The sequence below is a fragment of the Alligator mississippiensis genome, chromosome 13 (assembly GCF_030867095.1).
Source record: "Alligator mississippiensis isolate rAllMis1 chromosome 13, rAllMis1, whole genome shotgun sequence".
NCBI classification, from domain to species: Eukaryota; Metazoa; Chordata; order Crocodylia; family Alligatoridae; genus Alligator; species Alligator mississippiensis.
Window position 1 is genome coordinate 18,005,936 of NC_081836.1, and position 24,562 is coordinate 18,030,497.

A 24,562-nucleotide genomic window follows, 5' to 3' on the forward strand; every position below is an offset into this window, starting at 1 on the left:
CACACTGTCTTTCCCTCTGGCCTCAGGGAAGCAGGTTAAAGGCCAGGCCTGAATTACCTTCACTACAGATCTCCCAGGGGTCTTAGGTTTGGGTTCTCAGTGGAGTTTTGCAGCCAATGGGCACTGGGATCAGAGGCGAGGGATTCCAAGCCAGGCTCAGCACAGGCACAAGGCTCCTGTAGGAAGCCCTGACCTCCCAATGTGCCTGGGGGATCCATTTGCTTAGGGTGACCCCATACTCCTATGGCCCCCAAAGATGAAAGCAACTCCCACCATTTCCTCAGTTGAACAAGGGGACTTCCAGGGGTGCAGGTATGTGTGGGGGAGGAAGGAGGAAATCCTCACAGCGACTGACCCAAGACAAGGGACAGTGGAAGGCAGAAACTAAACCATAGCTCTTGACATTTAGCCAGGCCAGCTCTTCCTGATCAGCTCTGACAGAAAAGTCAAGGGAGGCTGTGAAATACAAACATGCAGGAAGCTGTGTGCACAAAGGGCTTTGTGGGACACAGCTCTACCCTCACCTTTGACTGTCAGAACAGAACTAAGCCCTCTAACTGTGCACTGGCACCATGTGATAAGACACTCATGAAGAAGCTCCATCCCCAAGCCAAGGCAAGACCTGAATTCAGGGTCCTTTCTTGTTCTCTGCATCACACCCCTCTCCTCATCCCCACATCCTTACTCCCACTCCATAGCCAGGAAACTGGTAGACAACTCTTCTCTTCCCACTATAGTCACCACTGGTGGGGGTATAATTCAGGCGTTTCCATCTGCTCCTAATAACCGGAGGACAGAGAAGGCCAAAAGGCCAGGTCCCTCCCTGGGAAGCCTGCAGACTTAGGCTCTACAAGCTTGAGTAGGTCCAAGTGGCAATGCCAATCCAGTCAAGCAGATAGCACCGGTGTTCCCATTTCTATTGCACTAGGGACAATCCAGCAGGTTGGCCTCCTCCTCAGGTACAGGCTTGGTGGGTCACTAACCCAGCTCTGCATTTTGCACGTGTTTCACCACTGACCACGTCTACAAAGCCACCTAGGCTGGACTCCATTCCTTTGGAGAATGGGGCACAGGCAGCACTAACTTCCCTAGGGGGAGTTCATTCCTAGATGAGATTTTCTTTTTACATTTGGGAAAATCTCATCTAGGGGGCACTGAACACAGTCAGCTGGGGGAACTAAGCATAGTCGCTACTAGAGGAACTATCTTCTGGCAAGGGCTCTTCCAAAACTCAGAAGCTGGCAGGCATTATGTAAAAGCCCACGCATATAGGAGCAGGCAGACTGGAGGATAAATCATGAACAGCAGAGCTTGGCATGTGCTAAGCTGATCTCACAACCCTGTGACTTGATTTACGCAAGTAGGAAGCAGAACAAATGGATCCCTTACTTGTGTCTCCTTGTGCTGGCAGCAACCCAGGAATTCTCTGCAGTCCAGACATCAGCAGGTTCTCAGGGAAAAGGTGATATACAGCTTCCAGGGGTGGGTGTAGCTTTAGGGTACACTGAAGGTGACTGTTCTCCATCACAGTCATGTATTTGTTCTCTAAACAGGAGAAAAAAACTATGCAGTATCTGAAACCAGAGAGACAGACTGTAAACTCCAGCTGCTGGATAGAAAAGCAGATGCCCTGAAGGTATCGATAAATTGTAGTTTATGAGCAATACAAAAGCTACTTTTAAAAAGCCATTTTCCCACAAACAGGCATTATGAATTAAAAGCTCTTTCATGCCAAACTGTAGTGAGAAGCTCTCAGATCTCCACACCCTGCAATGTTAGGGGACATGAAAACTATGCACAAACTGTAGAAGCTTGCAACTAAGCAACCTTGGATCACCTGGAGTTACATGCTCGCTCTTGACTGCAAGGAACTAGGAAGAAAATCCCTTCCCTAGGAGTTCTGCAACTAAGTGATTCTTGCTGAGGTTGTGCCTCAATTCTGTGAATTTCTAGCAGCTAAGGCCTACTCACCACAGATCAGGATTTGGACTGTCAGATTTCTGTGCCAGCTGCTTACAGTAGCAGGAAAATTCTTAATCCCAATAGCTGGCTTCCATAGATCCACAGGGTCACTTATTTTTAATTCACCTTCCCTAATTTTTCTCTGCCACCTTTCCTTGATCCCAAGTGGAAAAGTCAGGAGGTAGGGAAAATCAACACCATACCATTGCAGTTAAGTGGCATGCTCTCAGGAAGGAAGCCTCGTGCAACTCTATCTCACAGGAATGACTTGTTCTGAGGGGAAGGGTTGGGATGGAAGGGCATCTCCACACCAAAGCCGAAATGTGAGAGTCACTGTTTTGTGCCCTGATGCCCAGCGAGTCTCATGAGTCTTCAAAAGCTAACAGCAATGAGGCTCCACTCTCAAGCTGCTAAGTAGCATTTGATATTCACAGAAAGCCCTTATGGAAGTTAACAGCAGCACCTACACAAACTGGGACAACAAGGCTGCTTTCTTTTAGAACAACAATCAACTCCTGGCTACTTCGTGCTCTGACTGCTTCACATAGTTCCATGGGGCCCCTTGGCACCTGGACAGGGACATTACTCACCTACAGTTTATTTCTCTTAAACTGCAATAAACACAAACAGCCATTCTCTGCAGGGAGTGATATACTGACCACAGACAGCTTCCTAACGGGCTGTCATGGCTGGCCTGGCAGCGTCAGCTTCTCAAACATCTTTATTGACCAAGATCACCAAGCAGTCACAAAACCCATTCCTGTCACTTAGCATGAAGGCTCAGGATTTGCAGTAAAAAATTGGTGCTTGGGCTGCCAGGCTTATTTTCTTAGTCTAGAAAGCAAACATCTTTCTGCAGTGACCTTCTATGCAGAACTCTAGCTGGAGCAAAGGTAGACCAGGCTATCCTGCCAGCGGCCAAGAGAGGAGCCTCTTTTCCCTCCCTGGCCCATCATTCTGCTCTCCCTGCCTTCAGTCTGGGCCTGACTCAGCTGTGCCCTGGGCTCTGTTAGGGTCACCTAGTAGAACACCCATCAGAAGTGGGAATTAGCTACATCTCCATGGTGTATCAAATTGCTGGGATGATTGCAGTTTTGGCAGGATATTTAATGTGACATGGCTCATTATTCAGGGGAAGGAAGAATTCTTCTGTTTTCCTGCCACATGGCTTTGTGTTTCTCCTTGACTATTTGTGCTTTCCACTGGGTTCTTTCCAGCTAAAATATTGGTGCTGGCTAGCTCCAGTTCCTCTCGAGATATGGCTGTCCAATGTTGGAGGCACAAACCTGCATTGCAGATCTGTGTTCTCATTCCCTTAGGAGTGCTGCAGATACAGCATGCAAGAAGCCTTCAGCTGATCCCTATGGGTGATCAAGGAGTTGTCTAGGTGAGCTCCAAAGAGAGACCTGATACCTTGGGGCTACTGTGGCATGAGGTCAATGTGACAGGATGTTTGGGGCACCTGTCACTTCAAGAGAGGGGGCTGCTTGCAAAGCAGCCTGCAGGTATGGCAGAGGCAGGTGTGGAAGGGGGCCAGGCTTGAGCCATAAGCCCAGGGCCTGAGCTGAGTCAGGAAATCTAGCCCTGAGTGTCACTGAGAGAGGAGCTCCTAACACAATTGCTGAGCTGGGACAAGCAGCACTGAGTCCAGAAACAAGCCAGGCCTTGGAACAGATAGGACTGAGACCAGAAGTGGTTGAGCCCCTAGCCTGGAGAGGAGCAGCAGAGAGCAGAGGGCCAGGGGCCCAGTGCCTGAGAGAGGCACTGCAGGCCTTGGAACAGACAGGCCTGGGAATAGGGGGCTAGGAGCCCAGTGCCCAAGACGGGCTAGGCAGGTCTTGAAACAGATAGGGGCCAGGGGCCCAGCACCCAAGAGGGGTGATGCAGGCCTTGGAACAGACAGAGACAGAGGCAATGACACACAAGGGCTGCTGGTAAACAACACCTCGTGGTTGTGGAAGGGACTGAAGTGGAGATTAGGAGGTCCCAACTGGCCCAGCGAGAAAGAGGGACCAGAGCCCATTGAGGGGCAGAATTAAGGGCCAGAGTAGGCTTTGGAAGAGATAGGCCTAAAGCACACAGAAAGAGAAAGAGCTTCAGCCCAGGAAGGAATAGGTACTTGGGAGAGGATCCGGTGCCTGGGAGAGATCAAGAGGGTCCAGTGCCCAGAAGGCACTAGGGAGCATTGAGAGAGGGTCTACTCTAGTGCATGGGGGGGGGACAGACCAGGAGACTCTGGTGCCCAGGGAGGACTAGGGCGCATCGAGGGAAGCTCCTTTGCCTGGGGCCTGCCAGAGGGTAGAGAGGTGTGTTGGCAGATCACTGGTGAGGCATGGGAGTGGGTATTGGGAAGGATGGAGACCAAGAAGTTGGCCCTTAAGGCAATAACCACAAGCACCTGTGGTCCAAAGAGTAAGACCAGGCTTGGGAAGCCGTGGGGCAGCCTCCCTTTTATCAGCCATCAAGGCATGGCGGGCAAGTAAAGGAGAGAGGGCCCCAAGGGGAGCCAGGTTGGCATGGGCCAAGCAGCCACCCCTGGGACAAGCACTTGCTACAGTCAAACATGGGAGAGAGATGATGAATCTCCCACTGCTCAGGAAAATCTTCCCCTGAGCAGCCCAGAAGCTTTGGCAGCTAGTACAGCATCTAGCAAAGGCTCCATCTCATGAGCAAATAACCTAACAACAGTGTGTACAGGAAGAAAACAGTGGTAGATATTATCTGCTTACTTTCTATAGGGTCCTGGAGGAGTGGGTGTAGCAATGCTCGTGGTGTCCCATGGTACAGCTTGAGCCTGTAATTAAAGAGCAGAGCAAGACAAATGGGGAGTTTCAAATTACTGCAACCTACAGTGAGAATTTCCCAGGATGCATCTGTTCAACAGCATTCACTAACCCCTTCTGCGTTACTAACCCCTCTAATAGCAGACAGATCCCTTGGAGCCCTTAGCAGGCTGCTGAAATGTCAGGTCCCTTGTTCAAGCTGACTTTTCTGGGGGGTGGATCTTGATGTTTGAATCTAGGGTTAAGAGATCCCTGCCTATCATGCAACTGGGAACGGGTTAAAATACATGTATATGAAGTCAAAGGGTCTCTTGCATACCAGCCTGTGCTGGGAATCTACATGGGACCCATTCTCCTTAGCTCCCCATGTCCCATGGTGCACAACAATTCTAGTATTCCCATTGCCTAGGAGGAAGTGGAGGTGCAAAGAGACTAATTTGCCCAGGGTCATACAGAAAGCCTGTGCTAAAGCTGAAGGTCCAATTTGCTGGAGTTGTAAGCTAATGCCCATAGTCTTCCTCCCTCACTGCAGAGCAATGACTGTGTGCTGACCCAGAACCTTATCCCACCCCACCCCTATGCAGATACTACAGCACACATCCTCTCAGAGCAGGAGGTACTCACCCTTTGCCCTTCACAGCCACATCTATTGGCTCGGACTTGGCGTTGAACAGGTGCATGATTCCAAACCCACAGGAGAGATCCTGATGGGTCCCATCTTGCTTTCTTGCTGTGGCCACCACTTCCACAATGATGATGATGCCAGGGTGGTTTAAGGATGTGTGAAAATACACTGTCTGGGGGCAGGAAGGAATATGTCCAATCTCAGACCCCAGTGGAACAGTAACCAGATAACACCTATGTCTCAGCTGGAATGTAAGATCCAGCACAGTCACATTAACTACACACTTCCAGAATAATGAAGTCTCTGGTTGGAATCAGAGCAAGTGCCCTTTAAACATAGAAGTAAGAGTGGCAGACAGGACATGATGCCTGTCTGGGAGGTTGTCTAACTGTAGTTTCCCTGACTCTCGCTTACATCCCTGGGCTATATATATTGTTTAAAGGAGAGGACTTGGTACTTGTACTCAGCAATGCGATTGCCACATCTTGCATAGCAATGAAAAGTTTTGCACATTTTGGTGCTACAGCAAGATGTCCAAAGCAGTCCTTACTCGGAGAAATCATTATTCCTGCCAAAGTGTGCATAGTGTCACCCACGAATGGCACCAAGAACCAATCCTATCTCTGACCCTGCTGGCTCAACTTAGCCCTGTATGTCTGTTTAAAGCTAGTAAATGTCAGAAACCTAGGGAGTGGAAAGCATTGTTAAAGTGCCCTGGGTTCCCTAGCCAATAAGGTTTGGTTACTCTCAGGCAGCAGACTCCATAAAAGCAGGGTTCAAATGCTTCATTTGACCCTATGTTACCACAGCACGCTTTAGGCTGGGAAAAGCAAAGCGACTGGCAAGCAGGAAGGTCTCTTATGGCCTCCATCTGCAGTGATGCAGAAGGGAGTAATCCACAAAGATTAAGAGTATGATGTGGAGCAAGAGGTCCAGGGAAGCAAGGAGGGGGCAAGGAGTGACATTATTTAAGCCAGGTTAATCTTTCTATTAAGGAGTCATTATCATGGTGTTGCAGAGACAACATTTACTGTAATCATAGACTGTCAGGAAGGGATAACGGAGAGAGACATTAAAACATCATCCTGGGGAAATAAATCGTTATTCTATTATCTTTTATTGCAAAATGATGAAATAATGCCTGCTAACTGCTGACAGGTGGCTGGACTGAGAGAGACTAATGCTTTGGTTTGCAAAGGATCAGGAAGCTGTAAAGTAGACCAGTTGTAAAACTAAGTTTACCACCGTCTCCTTAAATGCTAATAACAGCTTTAATAACACAGTCCCCTCCTTTCATTTCTGCTGTAAAGCAGCAATAATCTTCCCAATTAAAGGTCACCTTGAGATTGTCATACTTCAACTGCCTGGAACACTGGATAAAAATGCCAAGGAAAAAAGTAAGGAGCAATTACCTCATGGGGCCAAGAGCTCAGAATTTACCCCATAGAAGTGTAAACTGATTCTCGCCTACTTCATCCCCACATAAATTGGAATTTGCTCCTTGTTTGGCAACCATTGATCCTTCTGGATCATGGTGTATCCATGAGAGGTCACCCAGACCTTCGATGCATATGCCTAGGCAGGAGTTGGGGTTTTTTGGAGAAGTGGAGGCTACCTAGACCTTCCATCCCCACTTTAGGCCACTGAGACAGAATCCAAAGGCCAGACTGAGTCCAGACATTTGGTACCTCCATGGCTGTATTTGTATAAGCGTCCAGAATTTGAACCCAGGACTCCTGTGCGGTATACAAGGATTCTACCACTAAACCACAGGGGACTCCTTTGCTCCTTGTAAACAACAGTAAAACCTGTGCCGTGGGAAAGCCAAGACCCAAATCTTTAAAGGGCAGGGGAAAAGACATGCAGTCCAAGTGCATGCACATCAGAGGCTAACCCACAACTCAATAAAATCAATGGAGAGATATCTACTGGTACCACTAGGCCCAAGGATCAGGTCTCCTACTGCTAATTAATGCTACTGCTTTTCTGGTCATAGCTTGGACTCTACCTCATTTGAAAAGCTGATGTGGAACTGCCTGGCTTCCATGACAGATCCAAATGCAGTAGCCAGCAAACTGACATCCACTAACATTCTGGCTGGCACTGGCACATTTATTGTTTCCAAGCTAAAATACGGTCATTCACCTTCTAGAAATATCTAATGGTTTCCTGAGACAGTTCAGCAGTGGCTATGAACAAGGGTTTGCAAGTGTTCCTTGGGGAAAATATACTATGATAAAAAAAACTGTATTTGCCAGTTAGAATTTCATGATTAGAAGCTTCAGATCAGACTCAGCAAATTTCTTCTAAAGGATTCTTGCACGCAACAGAATGCGGGAGGATTTTACTCGCCCAAAATTACTATCTCTATTTGACAGTTGTGCACCATGACGGGACAATCAGATTTGTCAATCATTTAAATAACTCCATTCTATAGCCTGCATCTTATGCACACATGCACATACACACAGAAAGATACAAAGAGCACTTTTACACGTGCTCTTAAGCACGTATGGTGCTTTAATTAGAGAGGCTCCAAGAGCCACTCTAATCAAGGTGCTGCCGTGTCTTGTGTATCAGCATCCCCATGCTTGAAAATGGCAGTACGGGCACTTGAACTAAAGCTTGCTCAACGAGCTTTAGTTCAAGCACCCCACCACCATTTTTAAGCACAGGAACGCTGATAGACGAGATGCAGAAGGCTGCTGGAGCAGAGCAACTGCCCCGTGCTCCAGCAGACTCAATTAATCAAGTCTGCTGCAACGTACTGTAATTCCAGCATGTCAGAGCAGCCTTGGCACTCATGTATAGGCGCCCAGGATGTTTAGCCCTTGTGCTGTACTTTCATTTTTCAACAGGACTAGCATAATCAACCATAAGCACTCAATGACATTTTTTGACTGAGAAGCTCATTTAAGCTCTGTGCAGACTCATGGCCTGCTATGAATTAGCTCACATCCCCTTCTAGAAATCTTTATTCTGCTCCAATTTGTTATTAGAGGTATTAAGAAGTAACCTAACCTCCCTAAACGGCAAACTTTATCAATATTAATTAGTGACCTGTCAAACCAGCAGTTTCTCCCTTTCATATTGTTTGTCCTGCAGTGCTACTTGCCTTCTGCATCTCGTCATACATGTCTATATAGCTTTTAATTTAAGAAAAGAAGCAAACAAAGATGAACACTAAGCCTGTTACTAATCACACAGAAAAATGAGATTGCTCTTCCAGAGGATGCCACATGGACAATCAATAACTACACTGCTACAAAAGAACAAAACCGCACAGCTGCCGCCTCTGGTCATCCAGGCTGCTCAAGACAATGGGCAATTTGTTCAGCTTCCCAAACAGCTTCCATTTTCTTCCCTTCATTTATAATGCATGAGACCCATTTGTCAGAGGTGATGAGCAGGCACTGAACCTGGCCCTTTTGGTTTATGGAGTCACTGATGGACACTACAGAATGCTGAAATGTTGAAGAGGAGAAGGGGCAAAGCTACAGAAGGGCTTACAGTAAGAGTGACATGTACAAGAACAGTAGCATTAAGTCTCCGTGTCTCCTCCTTTTTCTCTTGCAACACAAGCACCCTGGGTGACCTCAGTAGCTACTATGGTTTCAGCTATTTCCTTTATGCTGATCACAAAGAGATGTACTAATATGCTCCCAGCTTCACCCCGTCTAGGATCTGTAGTCTAGATGCTTCCATAGTGTCTCTGGGTGACACTGTATTGCTATGCCCACAACTTTTTTGTGTGGCTCCATTATACACAGAAAAACACAGTAACCCCTTGGGGAAGGCCACTGGAGAGAGCTCTGCAGTTAATAAATGAACCCCACCAGACTGGTCCTCAGATGGTGGAACACTAACAACTCGCACCAGCAGAGAGCTCACCCCATCTTTCTACTACAGCTTGCTTCACTCTCTTCCAAGTCCTCAATTCCAGGCCTCTGAAGGCAGTGACTTTCTGTCCTTCTGTATTTGGGAAACATGCTCACCAAATGATGTAAAAACATGCAAGGGTGTGTGCGGGCTGGGAGCAGTCTGAGGCCCTCAGGGGTGCGCGGCAGGCTGCGGCCAACAGCCCTGGCACGCGGGTCGGGGAATGCAGGCCGGCAGACTAGAATTAGGCACAGACACGTAGCGGTTGATTAAAGATTATTTTACTTACACCGTAGATGGTCGCGGTGCAAGCAGGAAAACTTGCTTGAGTTGCAGTTACAGACAGGAAAGAAGGGCGGACAAGAGTTCTAAACTCGTGAACTCTAGCCCAATCCGGCTGAAAGCTCTAAAACTGCGAGCCCATCGTGTCAACCAAAGAAAACAACTCGGAGAAGAGCTCTGGATACACTCACATGAAGTTTGCTAGGCTCCGTGGAACTTGCGCGCAGGGAAGGGGTTTGTCGAGGGATTGCGCTCAGCAACGGGGAGAGGCCAGAGGTTGATCAGACCCCTATAGCCTTCTTAAGGCACACGCTGGGTCAGTTAGGCTCCGCAGCGCTTAGAGTTCTTCACGAGACGTGAAGTCCTCCTCCTCCACGAGATGGTTGTGGAGTCCTCCAACTTGGGCGGAAACCGCTCAAGCCTCTTATACGGCTAGCAAGCCAATCGCTAGCCACCACGTGGGAATAATTTAGAACTGGCCAATAGTGGGACACAAATTTGCATGCAGGTGGCGGGAACTTCTTTGCACCGGGGTTTTCTCTTTGCAACTGAGAAATGCACCCTGCAAAGAAAGCTCCTCGTGGCGGGAAATAATTTAGCAGTGCCGAAGCGCACACACAAAATCACACCCTTGGGTTGTGACAGGGTGCATAGCCCTTCTACCTGCCCCCCACTCCTAAAAACCTGAATAACTGAATCCACAAAGTGAGGCAAAGCTGGGTCCATGAAACCAAGCATTTGAGAGATGACAAAATTAAACAATTAAGATGTTGGCCACAATGCTAACGAGATTTTAGTGCAGCTATAGTCTTTCTGCTCAGAGTTAGTGTGGAGTATACCTAGAACCATAAGATTCTGTGTTATGCGTGCATTGCTATTGCAAACTAGAAAGTACCTAGAATATGTGATAACGCTTGCTTTCTGCTCTGGGGGAAACTTTACAGATGTGAAACCCATTGCTTGATTATCAGAGCTTGCAAAATTAAAGCTGGGTTAATACTAGTTATTTTGCACGTAACTTACATGTACGCATAATTTGTTATCTGATATGTGCTCAGTTCATAAATCCTACTTATTTTATTGTTATCTTGACAAAAAGCATTTGCAGCATATAACAGTGCATTGAACACTGTTCATGTAGCTTTCAGTTCTCTATGATGTCGGCCTCTGTTACACTTTTTAGTTAAAAAAAAATCTCCACTAGTTAATTAATTATTAAAAGACCCAGGGAAGGAATGCATATGCCAATAATATAACTTGTCTAATGCTGCTGATACACTCATAAATAAATGCAGTTGGCTTTGAATCTATGCTGAATTGTACCCTTGATACTGTTTATTTATCATTAAATTGAACAAAAGTTAAAATTAGAAGCTTTAGGAACAGAGAGGCTAAATCTTAGTTCAGCTCAGTGTCCAAAATGCAGGGATCTGTTTTCTCCTTTCCTTTTATCTTTGCACAAATGCAACAATTATTCAGAGTAGGACAATCAGATTGCTACTCCACACACACCTGTAAAAATCTGCCACAAAGCCCAAGCTTTTCTCTCATATATAAGATGGAGAAGAAGATTTCTTTAGTTGATTAAAACTGTACAAAATCCTGGTTTTTTAATCGATTATGAATGTTAAGGTAATAAGAAAAAGGCACAATGCCTGAAAGATGTCACCAAGGCCCCTCTTCATTCCTAGAGTAACACTGCCCTCTGCTGTCATGTCTCAAGCACTACATGTAACACAAAAAGAAATTTCCAGTCATTAGCTAGATCCGTTACCTAGATTTGCCTAGATTAACAAAAGGCCTGTCTTCTGAATTGAAATTCAAACTAATTCAACACAATTAAGATGTAATTGCATCCTAATGGACCACATCTAAGACAAATCATGGTTGTATCCAATTCATCATCATTCTGTAAAAATTGCTATTGTTCTAAATGTATAAAAATAAATGAATGAAAGAAAGCATAGATAGCAGAAGGATGAAAGGCATCTGAATGCTGATAAATGAACTGCCCATGGAAGTCTTAATAGAGAAAATATGCACAGCAGGAGAAAGAGTATCACTAGACTAGACCGTGCAAACACTTAGGGCTTGATAATCAGAAGCACCAAGTTTTCAGAGCTCCCACAAAATGCAACCAAAGCTCTGGATTCCCAGCACCTCTGGAAAGAAGATACCTAGCAAGCATAATGCTTGGTGCTATGGAATGGTGGCCATACTAAATTTTCAGGACTAGACCATAAAAAATAGCATCAGAGATGGCTTGATTTTTAGACAAACTAAACAAGTGAAGGAGTCCTCTCTGTTTCCTAATGTTTTAACCAATGTTGTTTAAAATAGCCCAATCTACCATATAACACATACATGTGTCCTACCCTGTGTCATTTTGCTACTTTTAGGATTTATCCTCAAAATAATTCCATTTCATAGTAACTGCATTCTCTAATTAATCATCTGTATTATGTCTTTTAGCTCATTAAATGCCTCCATAATAACTGAGTTACTCTAAATTGCTGTGTTTCAGGAAAGCATTAGTTTGTGCAGTAACCTCAGGTCATTCTGTATGATGAAAGTGCTTTCGCATTGCCTGGGACCAGGTGTAATCTCTCTTGCTCAGCAAGGCGTCTGTGTGTTAAAAAGGAGGACTCTTATTTGAAGTGAGATTTTGATATAGAATCTTGCAACAAACTACAGATTCCCAGTTTCTGCCAGCAGTAGCCCAGACAGCTCCTTGTATTACTTATGGAAGCTGATAGAATTTAACCCCATCATCTCATCTCAAAAGAAAAGATACTGAGAATGGAAACCTCTATGATTCACAGAAGGTGAGACTAGGGAAGCAGACCCATAACCAGAAATGAGCCGTGATGAATTCTGCAAAGTCCTCCTCTGCCTTAGACTGCTCCCCTTTACCTCACATACAAAGGAGGGCAGATCCCCTCCCAGTCCAAACTACCTGTCCTTTGTTTACTGAACCCTAGGGAAGCAGTGGAGGGAGAGACCAGCAGAAGCTCCTGCGTGCACTGAGGAAGCAAAGGCTGGTCTAAAATGAAGCTGATGCTTACCGTTTATTGCAATATCAATAAAAGTGCATGGGATTTATGCTGTGAAGGGAAGAAGAGCTCTCCCATTAGCGTTTCAATGGCACCTGGCAGATTGATGTTACACTCCAAAGGAGCCCTTTCAGATTCCTGTGTGATTTATGAGAAAAGCAGCCCCTTTTATACTCTAACATTCAGAGACATGAGCCTTCTGATACAGTACTATTATTATTATTCATAGTTTATACAGTGCCATTGGCATGCAAAGGGTGTTATTTACAATAGGTTATTCAGTAGCCTAATCTCTGGATGCCTGTGCTTCGTGTCATGCTTAGAACACTTTATGTCAGATATTTATCTCCAGGTCTTCCTAAATCTATAGGGATGTATATGTTCAAGTGACTCTTCTTATTACTAAATAGAACTCTGCTGTTTGTTACAATACTGGATAACTGGCATACACTAAATTCACACCGATGCAAACACCCAGCAAGGGGGCAAGCTTGCCATTCCCTTCTATCAACATTAACATACACAAACAAGCCATCTCAGGACACCAAAGGCCTGCTCATGCTCTGAAACACATAATTTACTTGCTCTGATATCTGCCCAACATAGCCAGTACAGTTTCAGAGTTCATGGAAGGCCTGCTCTGAGCCCATGCCACTACCTGATATATAAGCAGGGAGCAGGTTCTACCAGCTTAGTCAAGAGTATCCTTCTTTGCCATATTGGAGATACCCCTGCTGTGTTGGTTTCAGCTGGGAGTTATACTGCATGTAGCACAACTGCAGAAGCAGTGAGTGGGCTGCAGCATGGGCTGTCTCTTTGACATAACCTATGGCTTAACTCCAGCTTATGTCCCAAGCATTTTAGGTATCTACATTCATTCACATTGCTCTGTGTGACTGAGAGAGTATATTGAGATCATCTGTGATTTCTGGTTGGGTCCTACCTCATTGAAACTGGCTCTGGGTGGCTGTCCTGGGATAGCCTTCAGGGGCCTGGTGCTGCTTTTCCAGGTTCTCCCAAAGAAATGGCGATATGTGATGTCAAAGAGGGTCATGCGGAGCTGGTATTCAACTCCAGCTAAGCCTTCCAGTGCTCTCTGGAATACAAGAACACACACACACCAAATGGGAGATTTAGCAGTTTCCAACCTCAAACGTACCTAGAAATGAAGCTGCATCCGTAAGAAAATCAAGAATGAAGAAACATTGATATTAAAATGGTAAGGACTGTTATGAACAACAGCAAAAAAACAAGTGTGTTCTCAAACAGAAGAGAAGAACATTTTCTTTTGACTGTTTCTCTTCAGTAGCCAGACAAGGTTCTTTGGGTAAATGTGATATCTTTTATTAGACCAACTAAATAGTTAGAAAAAGTGTTTGTTGTAAACTTGCAGACACAAACACCCTACTTCGGGCATAGGAAGTGTCTGCTGTTGTTCTGTGTTCTCTTGGTTGGAACAGAAGCCAATATGCAAAATGCAGGTCTGTAAAAATGCAAATGCATGACAGTGAAGATCAGAGGCAATGGGAGACAACAGGTGTGAGACGGGTAGGTGGGGGGAAAGGGAGGAATGCTGACCTGGTGATAGAATGTAGCTGGTAAAATGCAGACAAGTTACCTGCAGTTATCAGATGGCAGGCAAGTTATAATGTGCTATAAATACAATATCTATATTTAGCCCATGATTTTTTGTATCCAGTAGATTTATGAAGTGAAGTTTGTAGGCTCATCTACAAAAGGTGTTTTGTAAATTTCCTTTGAGGATTAGAACCGAGAGATTGGAGAGAGAGTGGTTGTTTTGTGAGAAGTGTGCACCCACAGGTAATTGGGTATCTTTGTCTTTGATGGATTTTCAATGTGCATTTATTCTGGTACACAGTTGTTGTTTGGCTTCTCCCACATATTTTCCATCAGGGCATTTAGCGCACTGGATGAGATATATTTCATTTCTGGAGGTGTGGGTGTAATATCCAGGAATGGCAATGGCTCTGTTGTGGAGTGTAGTTGTTGTGGGAGTAGTGGAGATGTGTTAGCAGGTTTTACATTTTTTGTCCCAGCATGGTCTGGATCCATTTGTGTGTTTTGGGGCATAGGAGGTTTGCTTCTGGTGATGAGATTAGTGGGGTTCAGTGCTTGTTTAAAGGCTAGGATGGGTGGGTTTGGGAAGACCTCTTTTATTGTTGATCATTTCATTGTTCATTCTTTCCCTGAAGCAGTCAATATAGCAGTCAAGGTTTGAATTTCATCCACTGTGAGGTGTCCAATCTGATTTTTGGGGGTTTGGGGGGTTAAATTTTTCATGAAATAATCAACAACAAATGCCACCATAACAACCTCTCCCTCTCAGACAGAAGGGCCATAGAATCTCTAAGATCCAGCAACCAAATAGTAATAAAACCAGCAGATAAAGAAGGAGCTATAGTTATCCTTAACCATGAAAACTACATAAAAGAAGCCAACAGACAATTCTCTGACTTCACTTACTATGAAAAATTAGAGGAAGATCCAATTCCTTTTTTCACCTTAAAACTCAAAACCACTATTAAATCATTTCCATCTGAACTACAAGAAAAACTACAGAACTTGATCCCCACCCCTACCCAACTCAGAGACTTTTTAGATGCTCCCTAAAATCTACAAACAAGGGAACCCAGGAAGACCTATAATATCCAACCATGGAACCCTAACTGAGGAAATATCAGGTTTCATCAAATCCATCCTAAAACCTCTTGTCACCCAAAGAGTGAGTTTTGTCCAAGACACAAAAGACTTTCTACAAAAACTTAAAATCATAGACCTCCCTCCTTCCCAGCAATACCCTCCTAGCCACCATGGATGTTACCAGCTTATATACCAACATCCCACACCAGGATAGCATCCAAACCGGCCTTACATATCTACAAGAACAAGATTACAACTCAGAGTACAGACCTAAAGATATTACTAAACTTATACAATTCATCCTCACACACAACAACTTCACTTTCAATAACCAACACTTCCTCCAGACCACAGGCAGTCATGGGCATCAAAATGGCCCCACAATATGCCAGCCTTTTTATGCACCACCTGGAAGAAAAATGTCGAAAGAACTGCACCATCAAGCCATGCTATACTTAAGATATATAGATAACACCTTCATCATTTGGACCAAAAACCTGCAATCTCTGATTTCCATCACAAAATCAATAAACATCACCCCTCCATCAGACTATCCCTTGAATACTCCAGCACCAACATTTCCTTTTTAGACACTAGGATCAGTATCCAGAATGATAAAATACAAACCACCATATACAAGAAACCCATGGACCAACATACATATCTGCACAGAACCAGCAATCACCCTAAACACACTGAAAAACACTAATTTACAGACAGCCCCTCCAATACCACCGAATTTGCACTGAGAACACCCACAATTGTCACCTCACAAATCTCAAAAGGGCTTTCACTCAACAAAGACGCTCCTCCAGAGAGATAGATTGCACTTTCAAAAGAACCACCCAGATACCACATGAGGAATTGCTGCAGTACAAAAAGAAAATCCTCACGAATTGCACACTGTTAGTTATGACATACTATCTTTCCCTGGAACTATACAAAAAATCCTCAAACAATTGCAATGCATATTGGAAGAAGACCCAAACCTTAAAGAGATCTTCCCAGTACCACCCATCCTAGCCGTTAAATAAACAGCAAACCTTGTCAATCTCATCACCAGAAGCAAATTTCCTACAGCCCAAAACACACATATGAATCGAGACTATGCCAGGACAAAAAATTTAAAACCTGCCAACACATCTCCACTACTCCCACAACAACTACACTCCACAACAGAGCCATTACCATTCCTGGATCATACACCTGCACCTCCAGAAATGTAATATATCTCATTCAATGCACTAAATACCCTGATGGAAAATATGTAGGAGAACCAAACAACTGCGTACCAGAGCGAACGCACATCAAAAGTCTATCAAAGGCAAGAATACCCAATTATCTGTGGGTGCACACTTCTCACAAGACAACTGCTCTCTCTCCAATCTCTCAGTTCTAATCCTCAAAGGGAATTTACAAAACATCTTTCATAGATGAGCCTACAAACTACACTTCATAAATTTACTGGATACAAAAAACCATAGGCTAAATATAGACATTGGATTTATGGCATATTATAACTTGCCTGCCGTCCGATAACCCCACATAACCTCTCTACGTTTTACCAGCTACATTCTATTATCAGGTCAACATTCCCCACTTTCCCTCCTACCCTCCCATCTACCTGTCTCTCACAGCCTCTGATCCTCACTGCCACGCATATGCATTTGCACAGAGCAGCATTCTGCATACTGCCTTCTATTCCATCCAGGAGAACTCAAAACAATAGCAGACTCTCCCTATGCTTGAAGAAGGGTGTTTGTGCCCAAAAGTTTGCAAAGAACAATTTTTCCAACTATTTGGTTTTTCTAATAAACTATATCACACTTACCCAAAGAATCTTGTCTGCCTATGTCCTTAGACCAACATGGCTACAACCAACACCCCTGAAACATGGAAGATATTGAATTCTTCAGTAGCAATAAACTTAAGCCATTAACTGGGTGGTCAGTCAATATCTCCAGCAACATTCATGTCTCTCCCGCTGTTTTTGCTTTTCACATATTCAAGCAATAGTATATTAAAAACTTATATTACAAAGATAGTCACAGAGGGTTTAAGGCTCTGTTGTGCTGGGCTCTGTCCAGGCATGTAATTAAGACAACAGTCCCAACCCTCAAATTAGTTACAGTCTACATGGCACACACATATGGCAAGGAAAGTTGGGAAGAAAAGGTCATAAAATTAACAAAGCTGAATAGAAAGGCACAATCACAGTCCTCATCTGCCTGACCAGTACCAAATGGGAGTGATTTTTAGGCATCACAGCAGAGGCAAGCCTTGTGGAGAAGTTTAAAAGAAGGAAAGAAGCGATTTGGTTTCTACAAAGTTAGACCTAGATGCTGCTATGTTTTCTATTGTCAAGTAATATAGAAACATTATCTCTTCTATTAAGCTCCTGGCAATGAATTGGTTCCTCAATATTACTCTTGCAAGGGGTAATTAACCTGGACCTCTTAGTAACTAGCTTTTCAGGTTGGATAAGAGGGGCCTGTACCACACAGTGATCTGGTTTTTCCCTTGCCTCCTTCCTGTCTTGTAAATGTTAATTCATTTTACTGGTCTGAAAGTCATTCTGTCCTTCCTGATTTATTTTAATTAAGTCCTCCTGGAGGACTCTCAAGCGAGCCAAGATGTTCTTTTTCTCTTCAGGTGGCAAGCTTTCAAAGGAAGCCAGGAGATTTACTTCCTCATCTAAGTAGGAGCATTAACATCTCTCCCTTTCCTCCTTTGGGTCAACCTCCAGTCCATCAGTTGAATCTAATTTGATCAGATTTCTGGATTCTTATCTAATAGACCTAGGTGCTAATACTGCACGTGTGAACCCATGCTGCCAGAATGTAATGGAAATGCTCAAATGCAACGGAAAAAAACTCCATCTGACTGTGGGCTCTGGTCTGCACTCTAAGTGAAGACAATATTCAATGTGTTGCAAAGAATCCAAATCAGATAACTTATCAACAATTGGTGTAAGTCAATGGTGTGATGCACTGTGGACAGTGCAATTTAACTTATGCATGCCTGTCACTGACTTATGATTTAAATACATTAGAAGTGCACCGACACATTGGTCCCATATTGGATCAACACCGATATAAGGAAAATTAACAGTATTGGCAATCAGCTTTTTTTGGCTAATGTGGCCTATAATGTTGCTGATAAATGCCCAGTGCATGCATGTAGTCGCAGCTCAGCATGCAGGCGGCCAGGAGTGCACCTGGCAGCATTGAGATCAGCCAGGTCTGGCTGGTAAGTTCGTTGTGAGGGCATGGGGATGGAGGGTAGATTGAGTTGTAAGCGGCTCGTCCACAAGGTGCGTGGGGAGGGGCAGCACTCCCATAGCTGCGCGCACCCTGGGAGGACATGGGGAGGTGTATGCCCCTGGATCTGTGTGCAGGGCAAGGGTGGGCTGCTGCTGCAAGCTGGGGCAACGCCAGGCTCTTCCTGGTGGGGGGGGTTGGGCCAAGACTGCACTTGGGGCAGGCGGCAGCAGTGGAAGGGGGCTACAGCGAATTATGGGGTGGCTGTAGCTGAATTTCTGAACTCTCTATTTAAGGGATTTAGACACAACTCCTATTCATGCTGCTAGGAGATACCGTATGGCTAATTCCCTCAGTTTGTTTTGGAAATCTCAGCCTTCTATGTCCTTTGGCCTGAAACCAGAACAGCTGTAGTTCAGGTCCAAAGCCAAAAACGTATACAAAAATAAAAGCAAGTCAGTTTTTTAGCATAGCCAAAATTAAGCTTTTTTTTTTTAAACCTACCAGCCCCCCTTCATATTTCCGATATTGCCATCATCTTCAGAAGAGTAGAGAGATACTGTCAAATGGAATATTAATGATCTAGTAATTCTACATTATTTAGTAGCACAATGCCTTAACCCATTGAACTGTATGGTACATCATGTTATGTTTTTACCAGAGCTCTAGCACAATGTATCAAACTCTTTTTTTCTCCTTTGGAAACACTTCTGAAGGCAGAACACTGCTATAGCTGATGAAAACCTTCACTATCGCTACAGATCCACCACACCCAATTTTCCAGTCAGGAAATACACTGACAAAAACTCTCTCCAGATTAGAGTAACTAACCCACTGAAGAGTTTTTCTGCTAGCATTATGCCTCAGAAACCAATCTTCACCTTTGTTTCCTTTTGCCTTAGAAAAAGCTGAGTCTTAACCAAATGAGAAAGGTATATAAACACAAGAGAGAGCATGGCTTGTAGAGGCTTTTAGTAATAGACAACTACACAGTAAATGGTAACTTGAATGTTAGCAGCTTGACTCTCCAAAATACAATCTATTAACCAAACGCTACTCCAATGAGCATTATTGTGGCAGTGCATCTTTGGGTTCCTGCCACTTTATGGGTGGAGGCAGGCAGCTACTAGGTGCCTAATGAGGGCAGCCATTTTGGGAACACTAGGTATGTAAAGTTTACAGTTTGCTGCTGCCAGGCCAGGCAAAAACACTGCCTAGCTGAGCTGTGGCATGGAACATCCAGAAGTAAGAGCAGGAGGCTCTTGGTCATGGACGTGACCTAAAACTACACCCTGCCGGGGAAGGGTGGCCTGGTGGGGCTGAGGACACTATTTGATTCTGCATTAAGGGCTACAGATCTAACCTCAATGGCTGCCTTCATATGGTGCAAATATAGGCGTTTGCAATTAATGGCACTGAACCAAAATGCTGAACTGCTATCCAGAGACAAGCTGTTTTTCCCCACTGAAAATCTCTTAATAAAAGTCACATTCATTTTTAAATTACTTTTCTTTGGTGACAAGGATGAGGCAGATCTCCCAAGCCTACCTCCAAGGCCCTTTGGCCCTGGTGAGGTGAAGTGGGCAACCGTGGCAGTCCCCACTGGATAGGGTTAAAGGACCTCCTACGTGCCTGTCACACAGCCTAAAACTCAGTTATTTCTGTGAAAAGTTTGAGTATTAAAACGCTCTAATCAGAAAGAGACAGGTATGAGGACTTTGCAGCCAGAAGGGAGACAGAATAGTCCTTTTACCTGCTTAATCAAAGTTCCCTCGATGTACTTCAGGACACACTGAAATGCTGTTGATTCCCTCCGGATCTGCCGTCTCCTTTGCGAGTGCGGAGGGACAGTCAGATTCTGCACAAAAACCCTTTCCCATTCACTCATCTTGCTGCTTAAAAGGTCACGTCTTCCTCCAGGCACCTGCTATGGAGAACATTCATCTACAAATAAAATCCATCATGGGAAACGCATGCTCAGAACCTGCCAACTTCAAACCAGGATGAGAACAACAGAGCACAATGGAGAATTTATATATAAGTTACCTAACATTTAATTTTTAAAACAATAAAGCTTTCTTGAGCTCTTCCCCCAGGTAATGTGGTGCCCATGCTCCCCCTTTTCCTTCCAGCAAGGAGCTAGACATGACTCCCTGGGGAGTCAGTGCATGCAGCTGTGAGCATCTACCAGAGGTCACTCAGGAGCACTGAGTCCTTATGGCACTACTTGCCCATGATGGCTGAGAGCCTGAGGCAAGAGCTGAGCTCATTGTGGGAGAACACAGAACACTGCCTCATAGGAAAGGTTACCCACCAATCAAGCATTATAGCTGGTGCCTGCGAGTTTCTGCTATTTCTCACAGAACATACAGCCCAGTAGGAAATTATGTGGTAGGGCCCCTTGGCCACTGGGACTCGGGATTACAGGAGCTAAAACAGTGGGTGGAGTAAACCCTGCTCTACAAGCTGCAGCAGGACAGAATTTCTGTTATAGCATGTCTGACAGAAACTGCCTGCCACACTCTGCAATGGAAGCAAAAATGGAGCTATGGAGGTTGTCCTACACCAAGCAATGCTGAGGAAAGACTGATGTCTTTCAGTCTTTTAGGAGAGAGGCCTTGTTTTTCCCTGTGTCTGGGTACTCCTCAGTCCCCTTGTGGTGGGAAATGTTGCTGTGTGGGGTAGGCATTGCTACAATGGAAGTAAAAAAGCCCTATGATAGACCAGGATAACAGACTCATGCTATCCAAAGCTGAGTTGTCTTTATTTCATTCTGTACAGCATTCCTACTGTTCTGAGACCAAAAAGCACCCTCAGTTTTTAATACATGATTCTTAACCAGGGATGCAGTCAGAGCTGATTTTTTGGTTAAAGCAAAAAATTGAACTTTGTAGAGTGGGGCTCAACAGTTTAGTTCTACCACAAACTCCTGGAGTGACTGTAGGAAACTCAGTTGCTTTACCTGAGCTACTACAGTAATGGAGCAGTGTAATTAGACAGATAAGAGATTGCTCAGTGAAACTGTCTTGCTTGGGTTCCTCTTGTAGTAACAGAGCACTAAAGCTTAGTTTTAATTCAATATCAGGAGACAATATGTGCTTATTTCTAAATGGTACCTTCCCCTGTTACTAGAAATTGGGGCCAATTTTTCCTTTTGTTCTCATGGCAGGCACCGGTGGCAGGACACCTTTGGTGCCTGCCACTTCAAGAGGCTTGAGCAGGCTGTGGAGCAGCCAACAGGTACAGTGTGGCCTAGCAAAACAATCACATGACTGCAAGAAGGCTCCTGGATTGGAGGATGGGGCTGGGTAGCCTCACTATAAACACAGGCCCTCAGAGTTAAGCAGGCAGTTGCTGCTGGAGTACCATTGCCCAGCTGGAGCTGCTGCTCCCAGAACACCTGGAGGTTAAGGGTGGAAACTGTGGGGATGGAGCAGGGTCCTGGGTCCTGCAAAATGACCTAAAACACCACCCTGCTAGCGTTGGATGGTGTGCTGGGGCCGCCTGCGGTGGGGTGGGCCTCAGGAAATGCCACACCAGTGCCTCCCTAGTAAGAAGGGTGTGTAAAGTAGGGTCCACATAGGTAGGCCTGAAGGACTGTGCATAGGCCAGCCTTAGTGATTAAGTGAGCTGTGTTTAGAGGGGCCCAAGAATGTGGACCTGTAGGGGAGAGTAAGGGCAAGTGGCTCAATAACTTAACCAAAGTAACCTTGACTGGTCAATGGTGAGGCCAGGACCAGAATGCTCATAGGGCCCGAGCGCTCATCATGAGGGATGGCCAGAGGCAGAGGCCTGGAGTCCCAACTGGCCTAAAAGCAAGGCCATGTCCTGTGTGGCCAAAGGTCCCAGAGGGGGCCACTGCTGAGAGAGAAAAGGGCTTAGGGAGGCTTTACAGCCCAGAATGAGGGTGGGGAGCCTAGAAGGAGGGATACAGGTGAGGTCTGAATGTAAGGTAAGCGTAATGAGGTCCATAGTGGGGCGAGAGCCACATAGCGATTCCATCTGAGAGGCATGGGAACAGTGTAGGGATGGTATGGAGCTGTGTATCAGGGCATTAAATGGGCAGCCTCCCACATAGGAACACCTGTCTTTATTACAGCAAAGGTGAGGCAGGTGGGCAGGCTAATGATTAAACCGGACTCATGACAACCCCGTCACAGTTCTCCATACTCTCCCTTCCCTAGGTGTAGGAAGGTTTGTGGGTCATACTATCTACTGAAATTGCTACCTGCTATATGGACCTGAGGGAAGAATTGTCCCTCTTTGGGAGGGGAAATCCCAATTCCAAACTTCCCAGCTTCTCTCCTGGAAATTCATTTCTGAAGAACAGATGACTGGGGCCACTTTGGGGTGATTTAAGAATAATTATCATGAAGACAAACAGCAGTAAAGATATGTAAAGCATTTACCTGCCAGGACTTTTTTTGAAATTCACTTTTGCTCACGTTGCCAGGTGAGAGCTGTATGGCTTGTACCTTGGTGTATAGGATCTGATCATGGGAGGAAAAAAAATACTTGTTCTTGAAGTGCCCAGGAACAAAGGGCCTAATACAACATAGAATAATATATCCAAGCTAGCCACCTCCTGTGAGATCATGAAATACAATTTTATAAAAGAAGTAAGCAACATCCTGGAGCTTGAGCCTTCTGAAGCTTATAACAAGGATGATCATTGTAGGAAAATGGTCTTTTTCCCTATCAGATATTGACAGCAAATGCATCCCCTGTTCATAGACATCAGAGTGCTTAGATTTTTGGCTGCTGTCCCAGATGGGACCAAGCCATAACTAACTCCTGGGGCAGAAGGAGGTTTCTTTGTCCCACATGGACCATGCTGTCATGAGCAGTTTTACTCAAAATTCCCATCACTGCTACAAGAATGCAACTATACTATGATAGCAGTGGGAACAGAGTTAGGGCTACCTGTGATCCAGGATTGTTTAATGACCCAGTAACAGTCTTATGCATCTGCTGCAATTCTTAAGGTTGTTAAGGTTGACTTAAAATGCATGAGGTTTTATAAATAACCAATATTGGGAAGGGAACTTTCTTTACAAAAAATGAAAGAAAAGGTTCTGATGCAATTACATGACTCCAGTTACTGGGTCATTAAGGGAAATATCAAATTGTACCAAACTTCTGATAAGACTGAGAACTGACTGTCAGTGTTGCTTTCTGCTCCCTGGAACAGAATGACATTCTGGTTGTCATGCCAGTGTCTGCTCTGTACTAGTGCTGCTCTGCTGCCACCATCAGTGGAGCTGAACCAGTTGGAAAACCTCAGTGTACGGTATATGTGTCAAAGTGTTTTCATTGCTCTTCTCTAAGGAACAATGAAAACACTTTGACACATGGCCCTCCTTTCTGCCCCACAGCAGCTTTCATTGGCAGATCTAGGATTTTCAAGAGGGGGTGCAGATGGTGTGGTGCACCTTCACATATAACGTAATACATATTTTTCTCCAGGAAAAAAGAAACTAGAACCTTTAGTAATATACTAAAGGCCTAGGACTATATCACTCAGTTTAAGATCAAAGAACAATAAATTTAACTTTATTGGACTGTGCATTAATGTGCTATATCACATACTGTGTATCAAAACACAACAAACTAAGCAACAACAACAAAAAATCAAAGGATATAGCTGCATTAGTCCTGTAGCCATTAGAATTGGATGTACATCTCTTTCAGAGTCATTAAACAAAATCTAGCTTTCTTGGGCATATTGACCGTGTATCCAATGACTTGCTGAAAGTAATTTCCACACCTGAGTTAATGTTTTTAGCCAGGACTTTGAAATAGGAGCTATATTACCAGGGACAGCAGAATTGCCAAAGAAAGGACAGCTTGATTAGTGGGACATGGAGACTATTAAGGAAGAGAGAAGAGTGTTAACGGCCTGGAATTAGGAGTTGAGAAGGAATCAGGGAGATTATAATGAGCTATAAAATCAAGTGACTTCCTGGCTGTTGCCTGAATAGGAAATGTTGCTGCTGCTGCCGCCAGGCAGTCCACTGTAAATTCTGACTGGATCAAGAATGTAGGGGAGGGGGACCG

General features: G+C 44.8%; 1 protein-coding gene across 6 annotated transcripts in view; it reads right to left on the reverse strand.

The window, feature by feature from the left end:
• The window catches only part of NPHP4 (nephrocystin 4), a 105,611-nt gene that overhangs the window by 80,581 nt on the left and 468 nt on the right, over positions 1–24,562 (reverse strand). For 4 of the 6 annotated variants that reach the window (XM_019493873.2, XM_019493872.2, XM_014605805.3 and 1 more), the window contains exons 2-7: positions 22,915–22,995; positions 20,259–20,432; positions 13,528–13,680; positions 5,370–5,542; positions 4,692–4,756; positions 1,390–1,545 (exon numbers count right to left, since the gene is read on the reverse strand). In XM_019493873.2, coding sequence (XP_019349418.2) covers positions 1,390–1,545; positions 4,692–4,756; positions 5,370–5,542; positions 13,528–13,680; positions 20,259–20,393 — 682 coding nt within the window. In that variant the 5' untranslated portion in view covers positions 20,394–20,432; positions 22,915–22,995. Of the gene's footprint in view, positions 1–1,389; positions 1,546–4,691; positions 4,757–5,369; positions 5,543–13,527; positions 13,681–20,258; positions 20,450–22,914; positions 22,996–24,562 lie in introns of all 6 variants that reach the window. The other 2 variants (XM_019493871.2, XM_019493870.2) reach the window with 2 other exon arrangements.